This window comes from Brachyhypopomus gauderio, chromosome 8, assembly GCF_052324685.1.
Source record: "Brachyhypopomus gauderio isolate BG-103 chromosome 8, BGAUD_0.2, whole genome shotgun sequence".
NCBI lineage: Eukaryota > Metazoa > Chordata > Actinopteri > Gymnotiformes > Hypopomidae > Brachyhypopomus > Brachyhypopomus gauderio.
Window position 1 is genome coordinate 26,762,322 of NC_135218.1, and position 17,313 is coordinate 26,779,634.

Sequence of the window (17,313 nt, forward strand, 5' to 3'; positions counted from 1 at the left end):
ATAGAAATTATTTATTCTTAAATGAAGTCTGTAACATAAATTAATTATTGTGATGTTACAGTAACATAAGGATGCAGCCTTTACAATAAACTACCTTCAGTCCCTCATCTCACTCCAACCAAAACAGAAAAACAAAACATTACACTGTTGAGTTCAGTGTTCACTGTTGTTCAGGTATTGAGATACTTGCTTGGTTTCACAGGTTTATATTTTGTTTGTGAAACACTAAACCAACATCTGACCCTCTACTGTATAACTGCAGCTACGTCACAGACCCATGGGTGGGAAAAAGTATTATTCACATATCTGAAATCTATGAATATTTCTAAACTGTTATATGTGATATTTTACATCAACAAATCTTTCAGGAAAATAAAGGAAAATGCACAGTATCACTGAAATGGGGAAACCTACGAAACACCATCACAAGCATGAACCACCACATCTCACTGAGCGTGCTCGGGCATGGTTCTCCGCTGACTGACTCTACGTTGGACGAGGTACCTCCAACTGACTCTTGAGATACTCCACCTCTTTCTCCATCTGGGAGACATCACTGCTCAGCTGTCTCTGGCTGTACTGAGCCTGTTTCAGCTGGCAACAAAGCCTCTTCACAATGGCGTCACATCTTCTGTTCTGAATCTGTGCAACAACATAGATATTCTCAACTTCTAAAGTTAGGACTCTGTGAATGTACATACCCTAGACTCCAGAGTTACTGTAAACCCAGGGATGTAGTGGGGGGGGGGTGCGGGGGGGGCGCCGACCCCCACTTATTTTAACAAACGTTGCTCTTGCAGAGACTGTTACGTCTAAAGCTAGATTTATACTTGATGCGTTAGTAATTCGCCAACCAATGGCGATCGATCGCGATATAATACTTTATTTGTGTTCAGTTTACATCAACACTCGCCACCCCTCGACTTCTCACTTATTTTTTTAGGACTACACCACTGTGTAAACCTCAATTAAAGATCAAATGAAACAAAAATTGGGAAAAAAGTTTTAACATTAACATATTGTACTCTTCACACCATAACACCTTTATGTTTTTATTCAGATACCATTTTCAAGGAAAGAATCCTCTCAACAAAACAGTGTTATGTTCACAACCAAATGTAATAGTTTCTTCCTCACTGCCACACCACCAACATGACCAGCACCTTCTATCTGTGCACCTCAGCGCATCTTGTGGACTCTGCCGTCTCTGGCTGACTCAGTTAGCTGTTTGTGAGTGACACTGCACACTAGGTGGCCTTTTACTTCACCCTGATCGTAGTTCAGTCTTCCCTGACAGGATCTAAGATCTATCAAGCCCAAGCATTTCAACTAGTCTGTCAATATAGGAGCCACGTGTACTTTTTTACACAAATCTGTACACAAGCCAGCCGTGGATGATCTGAATTTAGCTTGAAATCCTCGATATCTTACCTCAATATCCTCGATATCTTACCTCGATATCCTCGATATCTTACCTCGATATCCTCGATATCTTACCTCGATATCCTCGATATCTTACCTCGATATCCTCGATATCTTACCTCGATATCCTCGATATCTTACCTCAATATCCTCGATATCTTACCTCGATATCCTTTCTCAGATGTGCATGGGTGTCCTTCTCCTTCTCCAAGAGTTTACGTTTTCCTCTCACGATCTCTTTCATGCAAGTTATCTTTGTCTTAATGTTTTCAATTTCTATCTGAAGAGAAAATATATATCAATGTTACATTAGATGTGTTGTTTCAACAATGATATTATACATACTATATATATATAAATATAAATATATAATTACTTTCAGTCTAAATGGCTAAAACTAATGAAGAACTCTGGGAAGTGCTGAAAGGACCCTGGTAAGACATACCAGAACATGACTTCAGGACATTTCAGGACAATCTCCACAAAAGAGTTCAGGATGTGCTTAGTACCGAGGGAGGTAGCACTAAACACTGACTTTTGCCTATCTGTGTTTAATTTTGAAATTTTTCATTTTGTTGCTAAATTGTATTTTCTGGTTACATTTTAGTAGAGACTAATTATTAAGTGTCATTATACCACATGTTGTTTGTCATGTCATGTTTTAGTTAATAGACTGGAGCAGAGAGGAGGGGAGGACCACAATGCACCTGGGCCTGATGAACCAATTCTCCGTCTGGGTTCTGTGGGTCTGCTGCCAGGTCTGCTCTGCACGCCTTCAGTCTCTTCACCTCTTCTCTCTTCTCCATCAGCTCTTTATAAACAGGTGATTGGCTCTCCAATGCAAAGACAGACATTTTGTAGCTCTCCATTTTATTGCGGTAAGTGTTGTACCCAGCTAGCACAAAATGTGAATTCTCTGACTGTTCTTCTATACAGTGTCTGAGTTTCAGGTTTTCTGTCCAGAGTGTGTGTATCTGTGTTTCCAGCTTTTTGCTGTGGTGTTGTATCTGTTCAGTCTCGTTGGTGACACTGCTAATCTGCTGTTCCTTCAGTGTGACGTTACTGGCTACAGTCTCATATCTCTTTGCTATCTCTGAGAGTGTGGCCTACAGAATAATGGAAAAGTAAGACCAGATTAGAACCAACACAAAGGACAGGACACCACATATCATTATACACCATCTCTGTATATTACAACCCTACTGTTCGCCCTAATAATACATTGTTTTCATTGTTTTGAATATATTGCACTCATCGAAATGTCAAGCAACACGCATGTTATGATTATAAAAGATAGGACAAATATAGACCACACAGAAAACTGCTAAATATGACAAACACCTGTACTGAATTTAGGATATGCTGTTTCTCCTTTAGCTCTACAGCCTGACACTCCCCCTGCTGGGAAACTGCATGAAGTGCACTTGACAAAGAGAATTCCTGATGCGTGTCACTAGAGAAGAAACGTTTGTGTGATTAATGTCAAGTAAAATGTAGTGACTAGAGCAAACTTTGTTTAAAAAATGGATATATTTAAGCTATTTGTTTAAATGTATTGTATATGTTGTTTCTATAAACTTAACAGCACAAGGTGTTCTCTAAAGATTATTTGTTAACAACTAGCAACTCCACAAAAATTCGGCTAGCTAGCAAGCTAAAATTCGACTTTATTAGCTCTTGAACTTTAGTAGATCTAGCTGTTAACCTTTTAATAACGTTTCTGTCTTTTAATTAACGTCACCTGAACGTTTCTTTGTCGTTGTGGGACATGTCTGGGTACAGCTACAGAGCTGTATGAGTCTCTCAGCTGTTTTTGACACGAAAGACAGAGGGCCTGTTCCGAGTGTATCCTAAATAGTTTAACCCCTATCAGTGCAGTGGGGACAAACCAACTGGAAACGCAAACGCAGTGGAAACGCAAAAAAATATTTTATCTTTATCTTCGTTATGTGACATTATTGTTAACGGTTGAATTTTGTTATTGGGTAATTACTATTACCTCATTTCTTTAAAGAGTTGAAGTGAGATGCTAGAGTTCCTAAACTTTAGATTTCACGTTTTTGCGATCTTTAAATCTTTTCTCTATACAGAAACGTTGTCTTTATGTTGTTGTTCTGCATGCGTTTGTTTATTCTCATTACTTTGTTTCCTCTCTTACTCTGTAATGATAATGATGGTGTTGATGATGACAACATTAACCTTTAAAACTTTAGCAGTGTTTTCCATGCTGCACCCAGTATTCTACCTTACTGATCCACTATTCAACAAATACTCTGCAGATCATACTGTCTCAAATCAAATCAAATCAAAGTTTATTTGTATAGCGCTTTTAACAACTCAAGTTGTCACAAAGCAGCTTTACAGGATTTACAAGGTTAACAATACTATGGGTCCAGAACCCTAATGAGCAAGCCAAGTCTCCACTATTCATAAATAATTATTCAATCATCAGTAGACTTAGGAAAGTCTAGTTGTCCCAGGATTCTCTCTCATGAATCTGGTCTCATCTTCCACCCAGTAACAACAGGACAGAAGGCCTGTGTGATTCAGCTGGGTATTCCCCTCATGAAATTACCCAGCCACAACAACCTCTGCTAGTTATTTATCCCCCAATGCTCCTTCCCTACTAATCACGTCACTGGCCTTAATTTGTGCTAGAAGGCATATATTGGATGTTTCCTGCTTGCTTGTGTTGAGGTAAAACGCAGTATAGCTTTTCACTGGGGTGTTTCCCACTGAAATATGAAGGAAGAATTAGACTGGAAGTAAATCTGAAGCAATCACTCTGCGAAGCACAAATTCTTATTTACATAATAATAATAATTTAGCATAACTCCTGGTTCCATTCAACATAACATCTGTCACATTTACAACCCTTAATAATATTTAAGCATTCACAGCGTTTCTGCTAATAGCTAAATGTTTACTATGAGTGCTACGTGCTTGTTTTTATTGTTTTAGAGCCTGGCTCACCATATTTTTTTACATTTATTATTTTGCCAACCGCAAGTCTCCAATAACAGTGCACGGCGGGAGTAGAACTAGGCAGTTGAATGCACTGGTCTGTTAACTCTGTCAAGAATATGAGGACTGTAGGGAATTCAGCACAGACTGAAGAGGATTTAGTCTGGATTGTGGTTATGGTCTGTATTCAAGCATTGTGTAGGATGCCTCATTCTCTGTGCTATGAAAGGCTGGGGTGATGACATATCAGACGGAGAGGGTTGTAGGGTTCCTACAAGTCTGGGTCCAGTTAAATCTGTCTTTAAAGTAATCAGACATATTTTAGCACAGAAGACGTTTTATCACAGAGATCCTGGTCACAGCTCATTACTAAATGCAGCAGTGGTTTCTTTCTTGGGCTGGTTTTGCTCTGCTCAACGCTGGTTTAGGGACTCACATGGAATCTGTATGTTATCCTTGCATCAAAATAGAATTTTCTCTATATTCAGTGTCCATGTGAGTTTTAGCCTGTCGAGGCCAAAAGGAGAAGACAGCAAACTCACAAATGTGCAGGGCTGTGTGTTCCTCTCCAGTCTGCAGTTACTGCACATGTGATGTCAAAGGTCCACGACCTTCCCAAGACTTACCAGTCAGCTCCTCAATCCACACTGTAATCATCGAATACTTAATGTACATGGATAATTAATTACTGTCAACACACTGACATGACAAGTCTACAATTGACAGAGCCATTCGATAATGACTGTGTCTGGTGCAGAACCCTCTAGACAGACACTGGAGACACTGGAGCACATGGGGTGAAGGTACTGGAGACATCAGCACATGGGGTGAAGGTACTGGAGACATCAGCACATGGGGTGAAGGTACTGGAGACATCAGCACATGGGGAAACCGGCCTCCCCCCTCAACAAGATTCTGATTGTGCTGTTTCATCTATTCAACCAGTTTTAATATCAGCACCATCTCAATACTGCAATAACATCATCTCCAAACATCAGACCCCCAGGAGGAAAGAGGAACTCCCTTACAATGCTTCTGTTCGAACTCTAATCATATTCATAAATTCACTACTGTTGAACAGTATACACTTAACCGTTTCAAGCTGACCGCTAACACAGCATTCAAGGAGTCCATCCACAATATATGTGATCATATCATACCTTTTATTCATTTCAAAGAGATGAATTGCAGCATAGTGTATACATGTAAAGTGATAACTACAGTTAAACAGTCAGTTCAAGCAGGCTTTGGTAGAGCAGTTCTGGCTCAGTAGTCTAACAGTTAAAATCTGGAATATTGTCTGCATTAAGATACCTGAGCCTTTTCATTATCAATGAACACTTACATATTAACAGAAATAGATAATACATAAGAGTATTTGACCTACAATGTTAAACAAGAATAAAATCATCATCCTTGCAGACTCATTTCTCCAGCTATGATCAGGGTACATTAAACTGGACCAGCACAGCCCTGAACTGCTGGATAAAAGATGATTGCCTCACTTAAACGTACTAAAAGTACTTTCTGCATTAGCACAGAATATCTCTTAGTCAAGAGAGTCAATGGTGAAGAGTCAACACACAGTCCCCAAACTACTGCTCACCGCTTACCATAAAAGCCCCAAAGTAGCTGCCTTCAGTGTCAGGGTCAAGCACCCAAATGTTTAGTATGCTGACGTATAAGCCATCCCCAGACTGCAGGGCAAACACACCGCTCTGACGCTGACAGCACGTGTGCCACGTTCCCTGCTTCCAGTGCCACGTATGACCACTCTTCATCAGCAGGACCGGCCCTGAGCGCCCGCGTGAGACGTGCTCACGGAACACATACTGCACGAGCTGCATGCCAGCGTCAGACGGCGAGATGGTGGGTGGACCGTTTGACTGGCTGTCCTGCTCAGTCTCGGACGCTACCTCGATAATATCATAGTAACGAAAACATGTTTTGGCATACACGTAGTACAGGCCCGATTCCTCAACAAGGACGCGTCCATTGTGATATCCAAAATGGTGAAGGCTGCCTTGGTCAGGGTTCCAGTGGATGACGTTGGCATGTACATCCCCTAATGACGAAGGTAAAGAGGTTTTCATCAACAATAGTTGACTAACTCATTTTGAGTAATATTTAAAGTACACAGAGTAGCAGTTTCATGCTTCTCTTGTAAATTGCACATTTCTAGTTCACTGGTAGTGAACTGTAAAAATGTACTTAATGTAGTTGGGAGTGAACTTATATTTATAGAGTAATCATATTGAGTCTTTACATATCACACCACACACATCCTACTATGTTATCATATGGAATGCAGCACCCAGAATATACCCAGTCAGCTTGTTGACCATATCTATCTGTATTATTGCTCATTTAAATCCACAGACTGATATATCACTCACCTGGATAGATTGTACCATACAATCTAAGACCATCATATGTTCTTTCAGTTATGCAATCATCTTACAGTGCTTAATTTACAGAGTAATGTAATGTACCAAATCACTAATAAGGACCGTCTGTTAAAAAAGGTCTAGATGTCTGCTGTTCCAATATTTAGGACCAGTGATTTGAAACAAAATAGAAACTGGATCTGGTCAATCAGCCACTGACAGGTCGTGTCTCGTTACAGTGGCACATTTCAAGAGTCAGGATCTATTAAGCACTAAGGGAAGAGTCAGCTCTGGAAGCAAGATGTTGTTTTGGTACTCACGCTGTGTGTTTCTGCTGGTTGGTCTTACTGGTAGGTGTGCAGCTGGGACGATGCTTTTGTGTTTTCTTGATTTAGCTGCAGTTCTGACCTGCTCGTTTGGGACCGACTCATTCAGAACAACCTGCACCAATGTGATCCCTGAATGAGTTTGTGTATTAGTATGAGTATTATATCAGCTGGAGTATTCAGACGCCTTACCTCTGAGGGTCTCTGTAGTTCTGTGGATGAATACATCTGGAAGGAAGGAATGCAAGTGAAACCGGATTCACTAATGGAGATGTGATTGAGACATGATAGAGATGTAATTGAGATATAATAGAGATGTAATTTAGATGTGAGATGTAATTGAGATATAATAGAGATGTGATGGAGATATGATGGAGATGTGACTGAGACACAATAGAGATGTGAGTGAGAAATAATAGAGATAGGATGGAGATGTGATTGAGACGTAATAGAGATAAAATTGAGATGTGATTGAGATGTGATGAGCTGTAATAGAGATATGATGGAGATGTGATTTAGATGTAATAGAGATGTGATGGAGGTGTGATGGATCTGTAATAGAGATGAAGATGAAGATGTGATGGGAATGTGATGAAGATGTGATGAAGATGGACATGTGATGGACATGTGATGGAGATGTGATTAATGTGCTCATCAGACAATGCCAGTCTGCACGGTGCTGACTTTCTCACACTGACAGCAGAAGTGGTTCAACATGCTTTGTTAGTCCTTTGTTAGTCTTTTGTTAGTCTTTCTCTCAAACTTTCTCCATGACGTGTTTTTAAAACCTCCACTAGGGTCTGTAAATGCAAATGTAATATTCACTGTTATATAAATATAAAAGCGCGCGTAGCAGCATCCTATCTGAGCAATGGTTGACGTTTGGTTACATGTGCAATAGAACAGACAGGTTATAACCTGTATATATGTATACATGCTGCACTAAGCAAAGATTAATAGCCTGTGTTGCACTTATACATCCAATCCAATGTCACCAAAAACCAAGAGAAAACTCATATTGGCATTCTGGTTAAGAATGAAACACTGTCGGGTCTACCTGTGGTATATGTCCAGATAGATGTAACAACACGGTGACCGTTGAAATAACCTGCATAAATCCAATAATAGCGAGAGCGACATATACTGGCGTTCTTTCATGCGGCAGCGTTGGTCGGTGCTGTTGTAATTCCAATTTACAAGTTTTCGCGTCTATATTCTCTAATACAGGCATAATTAGAAACCAGGTGACGTCTTCGCTAATTGCTCAGAAACTTGTAAAGTGTGCAGCAACACTCGACCCAGCTGTACTTGACAGAAACGCTAGGCGGGACCAGAGCCCCTTACAGCTCAAATCACCTATGAAACTACATATCCCATAACCCCCCGCGAAACCCACATGTCAAAGTACTTCCTGTTGACCTTGCGTGTAAAACATGTTCGGTGTCCACCTTTTCTTATATAGTCGGTTTGCAGACCGATTCCATACTTTTATCAATAATAATAATAATAATAATAATAATAATATACTGTTAAGGGGGTTGTGCGTATATATCTGACTGGTGGGTTGTCTCGACCGGTTCAGCTTGGTTCGCTAGAGTGGACTTTTACTAGTCGGTTTCATTTAAGATGTTAGTGTGTAATTTCACATGGACTTAAAACGAACCATCTCGAATAATAAGGACCATGTGTGCGCACAGATGGACACGTTTGTGTGTGCTCAGGTGTTTCTCCAGCGCCAACACTACTTTTGTAACGTTACCGTTTACCCAGAAGAGAGTGAGAAGGTTGCCTCTGCTCACTAACATCACGCTGTCTCGGTCGTGCTGTCATGGAGGAGAAGATCTCCTCAAACACCAAGCGGTTCAGCGACACTTGAGGAACCTGCTAGGCGAATACAAACGAATCTCGAGCAGCTTACAACACGAAGAGGTCAGCGACTCGGACAGGAGGGGTTTGAACAGGAGGCTTGTTGAACTGTCCCCTGTGTACACCACATTTCAGAGCTACGAGAAGACCATAAACGACCTGGAAGAAGTTGAAGCTCTTCTACAAAGTGAGTTTACTTCGAGATTCACTCAAGTTGTCGGTTCTGTAGTATTTTATACGGCCTGTAGGGGTCGCCACAACTCACTTGTGTTACCGTGCTTTCGTGGCCATGACGTTATATCATAAATAGTCTTTATTTGCTGTTTTGCTTATTTGCTGTCAGTCCAAATTTTTAACGTTATATACGAAAGGTACCATGGGTGGAGGAACGGAGGACAAACAGTTCGTTAAACTCCTCAAAGAGGAGCAAGAAGAATTAGAAAAAAGGATAAATACGTTAAAGAGAAAAGTGAGTTCTGGAAACGACATTCACTCTTGTCACTAATTTAATTTTGCAGCTATTTTTTGTGCCTCTTTGCTTAATCCGCCATGGAATAAAAGTGTCGATCTTTAGTTGATACAGACACTGGTGCCCAGTGATGCTCGAGATAACAGTGGTGTTATTTTGGAGGTTGTTACAGGGAGAACCACTGGAGGTCAGTATTGTGCCAGTTTTCTTTATTACTCCACTTCAGTGACCAAATTCTTTGTCTACTACATTTAGCTACAAAAAGGATGGATTTTATAAGTAATTGTGTATGATCTGTGTTTTACTCCAGGTGACATCTGTCAGCAATTCACACGGGAGATGTTTGATATGTACGAAGCCTTTGCCAGCTATAACGACTGGGGCTGGCAAGTGTTTAATTACACTCCAGCTGATTACGGTAATCTCTCCCCCTCCGCTGGTGTGAACATCTACATTTATATATCTGCGCATTTTCCATTCTTTCATATACGTTTATAGTATCGTTACGCACAGTAAGGCCAATTTGTTATCAAATGAGCACATTGAACACGGGGGCTGGTGCAACTGGTAAAGTCTTTGATTAAACTGCAGGTGGTCTTCACCACGCAGCGGTGAGGGTCACGGGGGAGAGAGTTTATGGCTGCTTGAAGTTTGAAGGAGGAACCCATCGCGTCCAGAGGATTCCCGAGACTGGTCTGTCTTCACGTATGCAGAGGATTCATACTGGGACCATGACGGTCATAGTACTCCCAGAGTCTGGTCGTGTGAGTCTGCCTTAGGTGTCTTCAAACAAAAGTGCATGATTTTATCTTTCTATTTATTTAATGGATGATAACTGGATGAAACCAAGACTCTGAAATAGTTCTTAAGGGTGAGGCCCGAGGGTGAATGCACTCTAACTATGTACCGTTCTGCAAACACAGTCAAAACTTGTTTTTCCATGTGTTTGACAACCCCAATCCTCCAGGTGGACGTAACCCTAGATCCAAAAGACTTGCGAATAGACACGTTCAGATCGAGGGGAGCTGGTGGTCAGAGCGTTAACACCACAGACAGCGCCGTCCGCATCGTTCACCTGCCCACAGGTACGTACGTGCACTCCCAAAAGGTCTGTGTTCTACTCCGTCTGTCGTCAGCTCGGAGCCCGTGACGTTTTTGACGTCGGTTCCGTTACAGGCACGGTAGCAGAGTGTCAGCAGTCCCGTTCGCAGCTACAGAACCGGGACACGGCTCTCTGCCTGCTCAAAGCCCGCTTACACCAGAGCCTCCTGGGGCAGAGGACGGAGGAGAGACTCGTGGCGCGTAAACAGCAGGTTCATAATCATACGTTCCCATCACATTCGTCTACAATGTCTACGATGTGTGCGGTGCTAATGAGCCCTCGCGCCGTGTATCGCTTTATTTAGGTGGGTACACGGTGCCAGTCGGAGAGGATACGTACCTATAACTTCAGCCAAGACAGGGTGACCGATCACCGGATTGGCTACGTGACCCGTGACATAAAGGTGGGCCTGTGGATGGCACTAACGGTAGAACCTACGTTAAGTTTGCATTCGGGCTAAACGCCTCCACCCGTCTGCCGTCTAGGGCTTTATGAGGGGCGGAGAGCTGTTGGAGGAGCTGATCGGGAGACTCCAGGAAGAGAGCGAGTGGGAGGCACTACTGGAGCTGATCAACAGCGCCCCCTAGCTGCACACCGCCTTCACACCGCCTTCACTGTTTCAGGAAGCTGGTTGTCCTGTGTGATGTTGAGTCTGACCTAGCTTTGTGCAAGCGTATACTGTTAGGACCAATGTCTCATTAAGATGTAAATACAAACTGCATATTTAAGTGATCGCTGTATATAATGCCTTGTAATTCAATGATAAGTTATATCATTGAATTAGAATAATAAACAGAAGTAAACATTAACTTGGTCATATGACTGTGGTGTAGCAGGACTGTAAATATGTGCATTTGAAAGCTTTACGATTAAAAGTTTAACAAGATCTACTCCACGCCCAATTAAAAGGCTTAATTTTTGAGCAGAGAGTTGACGCTGTTGCTGAATTTGTGTTACTACTTTAATACTGGCTGATATAATTATTAAAGGAGGGTGTGGCGGTTCCTATCAGCTCTGTCCAGTCCCACTGCTGCACACACACACAGGCAGCCAGCCTATCGGACTCAAACATGTGTTCTGCAGTCGAAGTCCAAGACTTCCAGGTATAGGCGTCCACGTAAATGTCTTTCTAAAACATTTATTTTTGTCTGACTCATCCATGACATAAATTACGAGGAGTTTGAAAAAAATGAAGAGGAATTTCAGTTTGCCGATGAGTGTTGGGAGAGTCTTGGAGGTGCTGATATCCTGGACTTCTAGGAAATTGTACAAATTAAACAAAAATAAAGTGTCCTTTTTATAGAAATATAAATGTATCTGCATAACAAAAAAAAACATCAAATCATAGAGCAATGCTTAATAAAATTAAAAAGTAAAATTCCTCTTTCCAGTTTTAGAAAGATATTTTCAAAAGCACAGGGGAAGTCAAATCTAAAATGTTGCCACATCTGTTAAGACCAAAACTACAAGGAGAGAGTGAGGGCAGTAAAACGATTAGTAATACGTTCAGACGCTTCTCTATGTTCCCATCATCACCATCATCATCACCATCATCATCATCACCATCATCATCATCACCATCATCATCACCATCATCATCATCATCATCACCACCATCATCCGCGTGACAAACACATGAACAACAGGAACAGCACCGATCCAGTCCTGTCCATCCCATCAGTTCTTCCAGAATCTCGACCCAGACACGGAGGCGCCGTGTTCTCAGTCGTCCTTCCCTCTCTGTCGGAGGCTCCGGGACTTTCCGTTCTCCGTCTTCCTCTTCTTGAAGGTGGCTTCCGAGCTGTACTCCTCTCCCAGGGAGGTGATGGTTCGCTCCTTGAACTTGGCCTTGGGCACGGCAGGCGGGTCAAAGGGCGTCGAGGACGTGGCCCCGCCTTCCGTCTGTGGCAGCTGCAAGTCGACGTTGTCGCTGCGGACGGAGGCGACAGGAGTTTAGCCGTGGGTAAGACACGTTTGTACCAGACCATCAAGGTAAACAGAGGTCAGGACTGTTAGCGATGTCTACATGACAGTTGCTGCCAGATCTCTGTTGGTGTTTTCAACCAGTTTCAACAGTTAGGAACAAAATTACACTTTGTGAAAAAATAATAAAGGTGTTGAATGGGTGGAGTTTATTTAGCGAGCTGGTGTTTTTGTACACAGCACGTGATTGGCAGAGAGGACAGAACTACTCACTAGGGATTCTCCTCTTCCTGGATCTGCTCCCAATCTCCATATGGGGCTGCTGTCCTGGGCTTCTTTGCAGGGGTTTCTTTGTCTGCTGCTGAAGGTTTGATAGTCCTGTCCTCTTCCTCCTCCTCCTCTTCCTCCTCCTCCTCCTCCTCTGTTCCTTCCTTTGCTACCTGTGCAGTTCCTTCTTTCCGTTTCTGAGGAGAGTACACACTCCTTTCATTCTGACCTTCACACAGTGCACTGTGGTTTTCGCACTGTACAGACCTGTTACTCAACAAATGGAGACTGCTGTCAAATGTCTGAGAACTTTTTAGAAGCCAGCTTTACTTTTCTCCCACATTTGAAGGAGTATTCCTTATATTTCAAATATTTACAGGCAAAAAAAATCACTAAATAAATAACAAAACATATAAAAGCAATGTTCATGAAAATTAAACTTACCCCTAAATCTTTGCTTTAATGATACAAGTAGTTAAGAAATCTTTTAAGACAAGCATCTTCCAAAACTTTATGGTGACATTGAGTTTGCTGGTATTAAGCTTGTCGAGATGCACGGTGTGAATTAAACATGCATGTAGGTGATCTGTGTCTCACCCTGAAGCTGATCTTTGGAACTCTGGGTAGTTTTGCCTCTGGTTGCTCTGTAGTGTCAGTCTGAGCTGCAGAAGTGTCCTCTTCCCCAGAGAGACTGTCTGACTGGGATGTAGAAGAGACCTGCTGACCTGAAGTCTCCTCTGCAGGACTCGCCTCTGCGGGACCTTCCTCTGCGGGACCTTCCTCTGCGGGACTACTCTCATTGGGACTGTAGTCAGCTGGCTTTTCCCAGCTAGACTCTGGAGTGGGAGAACACCATTAAAATAAATCTTTCTTTTTTTTAAATGAAGAGACGTCCAGTAAAGCCTGTTAGAAACCTGACATATGTTGTCATTATTAACCTGGACGTAATGAACAGTGTTATAATATTTTTAATACAGTATTTTGGATGCACTTCGAGTTACAAAGTCCCATTACAAGATACTGACGGAGTGTGAACAGTACGTTGGTCACGTGATGTTATGCATAATTACGATGCGTGTTTAGAGTGCTGCAATCACATTATACCCTTGAGATGATGGCTCGTATAGAGCCTCTGTGTTATAGTAGTACATATACAGAGCTCTATACGGTATCTGTGGTTGTAGTAGTGCGTTTACGGAGCTCTATATGGTCTCTGTGGTTGTAGTAGTGCGTTTACGGAGCTCACCTCCAGTCTCTGTGTTATAGTAGTACATATACAGAGCTCTATACGGTCTCTATGTTATAGTAGTACACATACAGAGCTCTATACGGTCTCTGTGTTATAGTAGTACATATACAGAGCTCTATACGGTCTCTATGTTATAGTAGTACATATACAGAGCTCTATACGGTCTCTGTGTTATAGTAGTACATATACAGAGCTCTATACGGTCTCTGTGTTATAGTAGTACATATACAGAGCTCTATACGGTCTCTGTGGATGTAGTGCGTTTACGGAGCTCACCTCCAGTCTCTGTGTTATAGTAGTACATATACAGAGCTCTATATGGTCTCTGTGTTATAGTAGTACATATACAGAGCTCTATATGGTCTCTGTGGTTGTAGTGCGTTTACAGAGCTCACCTCCAGTCTCTGTGTTATAGTAGTACATATACAGAGCTCTATATGGTCTCTGTGTTATAGTAGTACATATACAGAGCTCTATACGGTCTCTGTGGATGTAGTGCGTTTACAGAGCTCACCTCCAGTTTCTGTGTTATAGTAGTACATATACAGAGCTTTATATGGTCTCTATGTTATAGTAGTACATATACAGAGCTCTATACGGTCTCTGTGTTATAGTAGTACATATACAGAGCTCTATACGGTCTCTGTGGATGTAGTGCGTTTACGGAGCTCACCTCCAGTCTCTGTGTTATAGTAGTACATATACAGAGCTCTATATGGTCTCTGTGTTATAGTAGTACATATACAGAGCTCTATACGGTCTCTGTGTTATAGTAGTACATATACAGAGCTCTATACGGTCTCTGTGGATGTAGTGTGTTTACGGAGCTCACCTCCAGTCTCTGTGTTATAGTAGTACATATACAGAGCTCTATATGGTCTCTGTGTTATAGTAGTACATATACAGAGCTCACCTCCAGTCTCTGTGTTATAGTAGTACATATACAGAGCTCTATATGGTCTCTGTGTTATAGTAGTACATATACAGAGCTCTATACGGTCTCTGTGGATGTAGTGCGTTTACAGAGCTCACCTCCAGTCTCTGTGTTATAGTAGTACATATACAGAGCTCTATATGGTCTCTGTGTTATAGTAGTACATATACAGAGCTCTATACGGTCTCTGTGGTTGTAGTGCGTTTACAGAGCTCACCTCCAGTCTCTGTTTTATAGTAGTACATTTACAGAGCTCTATATGGTCTCTGTGTTATAGTAGTACATATACAGAGCTCTATACGGTCTCTGTGGATGTAGTGTGTTTACGGAGCTCACCTCCAGTCTCTGTGTTATAGTAATACGTGAATCCATCTGGGCTCAGAGCTTCCATCCATGCTGTGCCTGAGGTCACCTGTTACAGCAGGGCATATATAGTGAGGATGATATGTCTATAGATGGCTTTATACCATTCTCACTGTATACAACTAATTTATTAACATCTAATATAATCTTTCAACTATGAGGAACATCACTGCCGACCTCAGTTTGGTTTGTAGGTGGCGTCACACTTTCACCTTGAAAATCATCTGGTTTCTCCCACTGTGACTCTGAAATTAATGGCACACCCTTAACCCTTTGGTTCCATCGTGTACAGTAACATCCCACATTTAAAATGAGTTGACCAACATTGACAGGTGTGCACACTTAAGTACAGTATGAGAGCAGTTCACAGTGAGGGCTGACCTCCCGTCACGGTGTTGTAGTAGTAGGTGAGTCCATCATCCGTGGTTCCCTGCAACCAAGCATCTGATTCGCTGCTGGTGCAGGTTACCGTGGTTCCCTGCACCCAAGCATCTGATTTGCTGCTAGTGCGGGTTGCCGTGGTTCCCTGCACCCGAGCACCTGATTTGCTGCTAGTGCGGGTTACCGTGGAAATGCCTTTACTTTTCTGAGCTTTTTTCTGACTGGGAGCAGGAGCTTCAGAGACACCTACATAGGATGCAATACACATTATTCAAAAAAAACATGAAAAAAACATATATAAACATGTCTTTTTCTTTTTTGGTTTACTTTTTACATCACACACATAACTTATTTAGTTAGCTCAGTTATCCACTTAAAAGTTTGTATATCTATGCACCCAATCAGTACAAGGTACTTCTGAATTTACTTGTAGCTCCAACATCACCACTGATATTAAACAACACGGAGAAGTCAGTCTGGATCACATTTGAAAACTGAAGAACATTATGATTAGTTACAATTCTCAAGTCTCGTACAACTAAAATCTTCAGAGTTTTTCTGTTAATGCATAAACAGAGTGAGAAGTTACCGCTCGTAGTTTCTTACCGCTCGATTCGGCCTGTAGTCTCTTCATATCTTCTTCGTATGCTTTCAAGGCGGCCTCTTCCATAGCTGCGAACTGCTTGGACATCTTCTCTTCTTTCTTGGCCTTGTCAATGCTCTTCTTTTTAATCTGTAATGAAACATGAGAGGGAGGGGTGGCACAGGGCTTGTCATGGGTACAGTCATCCAATAGGAGAGACTTAATCACACAACCTTCTCTTATCTCTACACAAACGCACCACCACCGACATGCCAAATTACGTTTTGCTTATTTTGATAGTTTATATTTTGTCCTTCGCTTCAGCGGCCTCTGCTGGCCACACGCGGAACGACACTACGTGGCCTAGATTTACCTCTTCGATTTTGGCGGCGACATTTTGTTTGTGATTCTTTCCCCTCTCGTGAAACTCGATGCTCTGTCCAAGTGAAGACGGAAAACAAACACACCAACAATGTTTCCAGTATTAAAGCAAATCAAACAGCACCGACGTAACATGTTGGGACTGCGAATTACTCACTGGTTTGTTGTCTGCGATCCAGCACTTACAGTACTGACAGAACTTTCTAGGCTGTGATTTCCAGTAGTCAGCCCTTATGAAGAATTAACGAAAGAACACAAAACACGCAGAAACGCGATTTAGTTCAGGTGTTAAACTACGAATATAAATCATCTATATAGTGAACCCAGCTGGGCAGGCAGGTAGCTAGCTTAGCTAAGACACTGTGAAGTGACAATAAAATAAAGACGTAAATGCATTTTCACTTTAAACATTCTGAGAGAAGTTATAAGTATCGTCGTGTGCAAGTACTTACATTATCCGCTCCGATCATTTATACAACGGGTCTAACAAATACTTGAACTTAGCTAACTAGCTGCATGTCTGAAAATACCCACATATGTCGCATAGGTGTGACGTAGTAGGTTATGCGACACACACTTGTAAAGACGGAAACGGCCAAACAAGCAGGTGTATCAGGCTAGAATAACATTTGCCCCAAGACGCATCATGTTCATTTCATAATATGTTGTTGAAATCGAGGCGTATTGTTTTAATTA

At 41.8% G+C, this 17,313-nt stretch overlaps 4 protein-coding genes across 5 annotated transcripts; 1 reads left to right on the forward strand and 3 right to left on the reverse strand.

Annotated features, from left to right (window-relative positions):
- Positions 1-78: 78 nt before the first annotated feature.
- ccdc122 (coiled-coil domain containing 122) lies at positions 79-3,287 on the reverse strand. The gene is made up of 5 exons (XM_077013672.1): positions 3,164-3,287; positions 2,764-2,875; positions 2,130-2,528; positions 1,586-1,702; positions 79-642 (listed from the first exon to the last, which is right to left on the reverse strand). The coding sequence occupies exons 1-5, from the start codon at positions 3,190-3,192 to the stop codon at positions 487-489; spliced, it is 813 nt and encodes a 270-aa protein (XP_076869787.1). The 5' UTR covers positions 3,193-3,287; the 3' UTR covers positions 79-486.
- A 2,245-nt stretch (positions 3,288-5,532) lies between these two features.
- LOC143522183 (tumor necrosis factor ligand superfamily member 11-like) lies at positions 5,533-8,519 on the reverse strand. Of its 2 annotated transcripts, XM_077015933.1 has the most exons (4): positions 8,157-8,519; positions 7,292-7,327; positions 7,094-7,214; positions 5,533-6,451 (listed from the first exon to the last, which is right to left on the reverse strand). In XM_077015933.1, exons 1-4 carry the CDS (start codon positions 8,328-8,330, stop codon positions 5,982-5,984), a joined length of 801 nt encoding a protein of 266 aa, XP_076872048.1. In that variant the 5' UTR covers positions 8,331-8,519; the 3' UTR covers positions 5,533-5,981. The 2 variants fall into 2 exon arrangements, with proteins under 2 accessions (XP_076872048.1, XP_076872047.1); XM_077015932.1 differs by lacking the exon at positions 8,157-8,519 and having other exon boundaries at positions 7,292-8,148.
- Positions 8,520-8,636: 117 nt separating this feature from the next.
- Positions 8,637-11,927, forward strand: mtrf1 (mitochondrial translational release factor 1). Its single transcript, XM_077015931.1, has 9 exons — positions 8,637-9,152; positions 9,337-9,434; positions 9,540-9,621; positions 9,745-9,852; positions 10,026-10,198; positions 10,402-10,519; positions 10,611-10,747; positions 10,841-10,939; positions 11,022-11,927. Exons 1-9 carry the CDS (start codon positions 8,783-8,785, stop codon positions 11,121-11,123), a joined length of 1,287 nt encoding a protein of 428 aa, XP_076872046.1. The 5' UTR covers positions 8,637-8,782; the 3' UTR covers positions 11,124-11,927.
- Positions 11,659-17,209, reverse strand: wbp4 (WW domain binding protein 4). The gene is made up of 10 exons (XM_077015930.1): positions 17,070-17,209; positions 16,775-16,847; positions 16,610-16,672; positions 16,260-16,386; positions 15,654-15,899; positions 15,450-15,517; positions 15,246-15,321; positions 13,324-13,562; positions 12,733-12,923; positions 11,659-12,466 (listed from the first exon to the last, which is right to left on the reverse strand). Coding segments are annotated over exons 1-10 (1,293 nt in total). The 5' UTR covers positions 17,072-17,209; the 3' UTR covers positions 11,659-12,258.
- Positions 17,210-17,313: the final 104 nt, after the last annotated feature.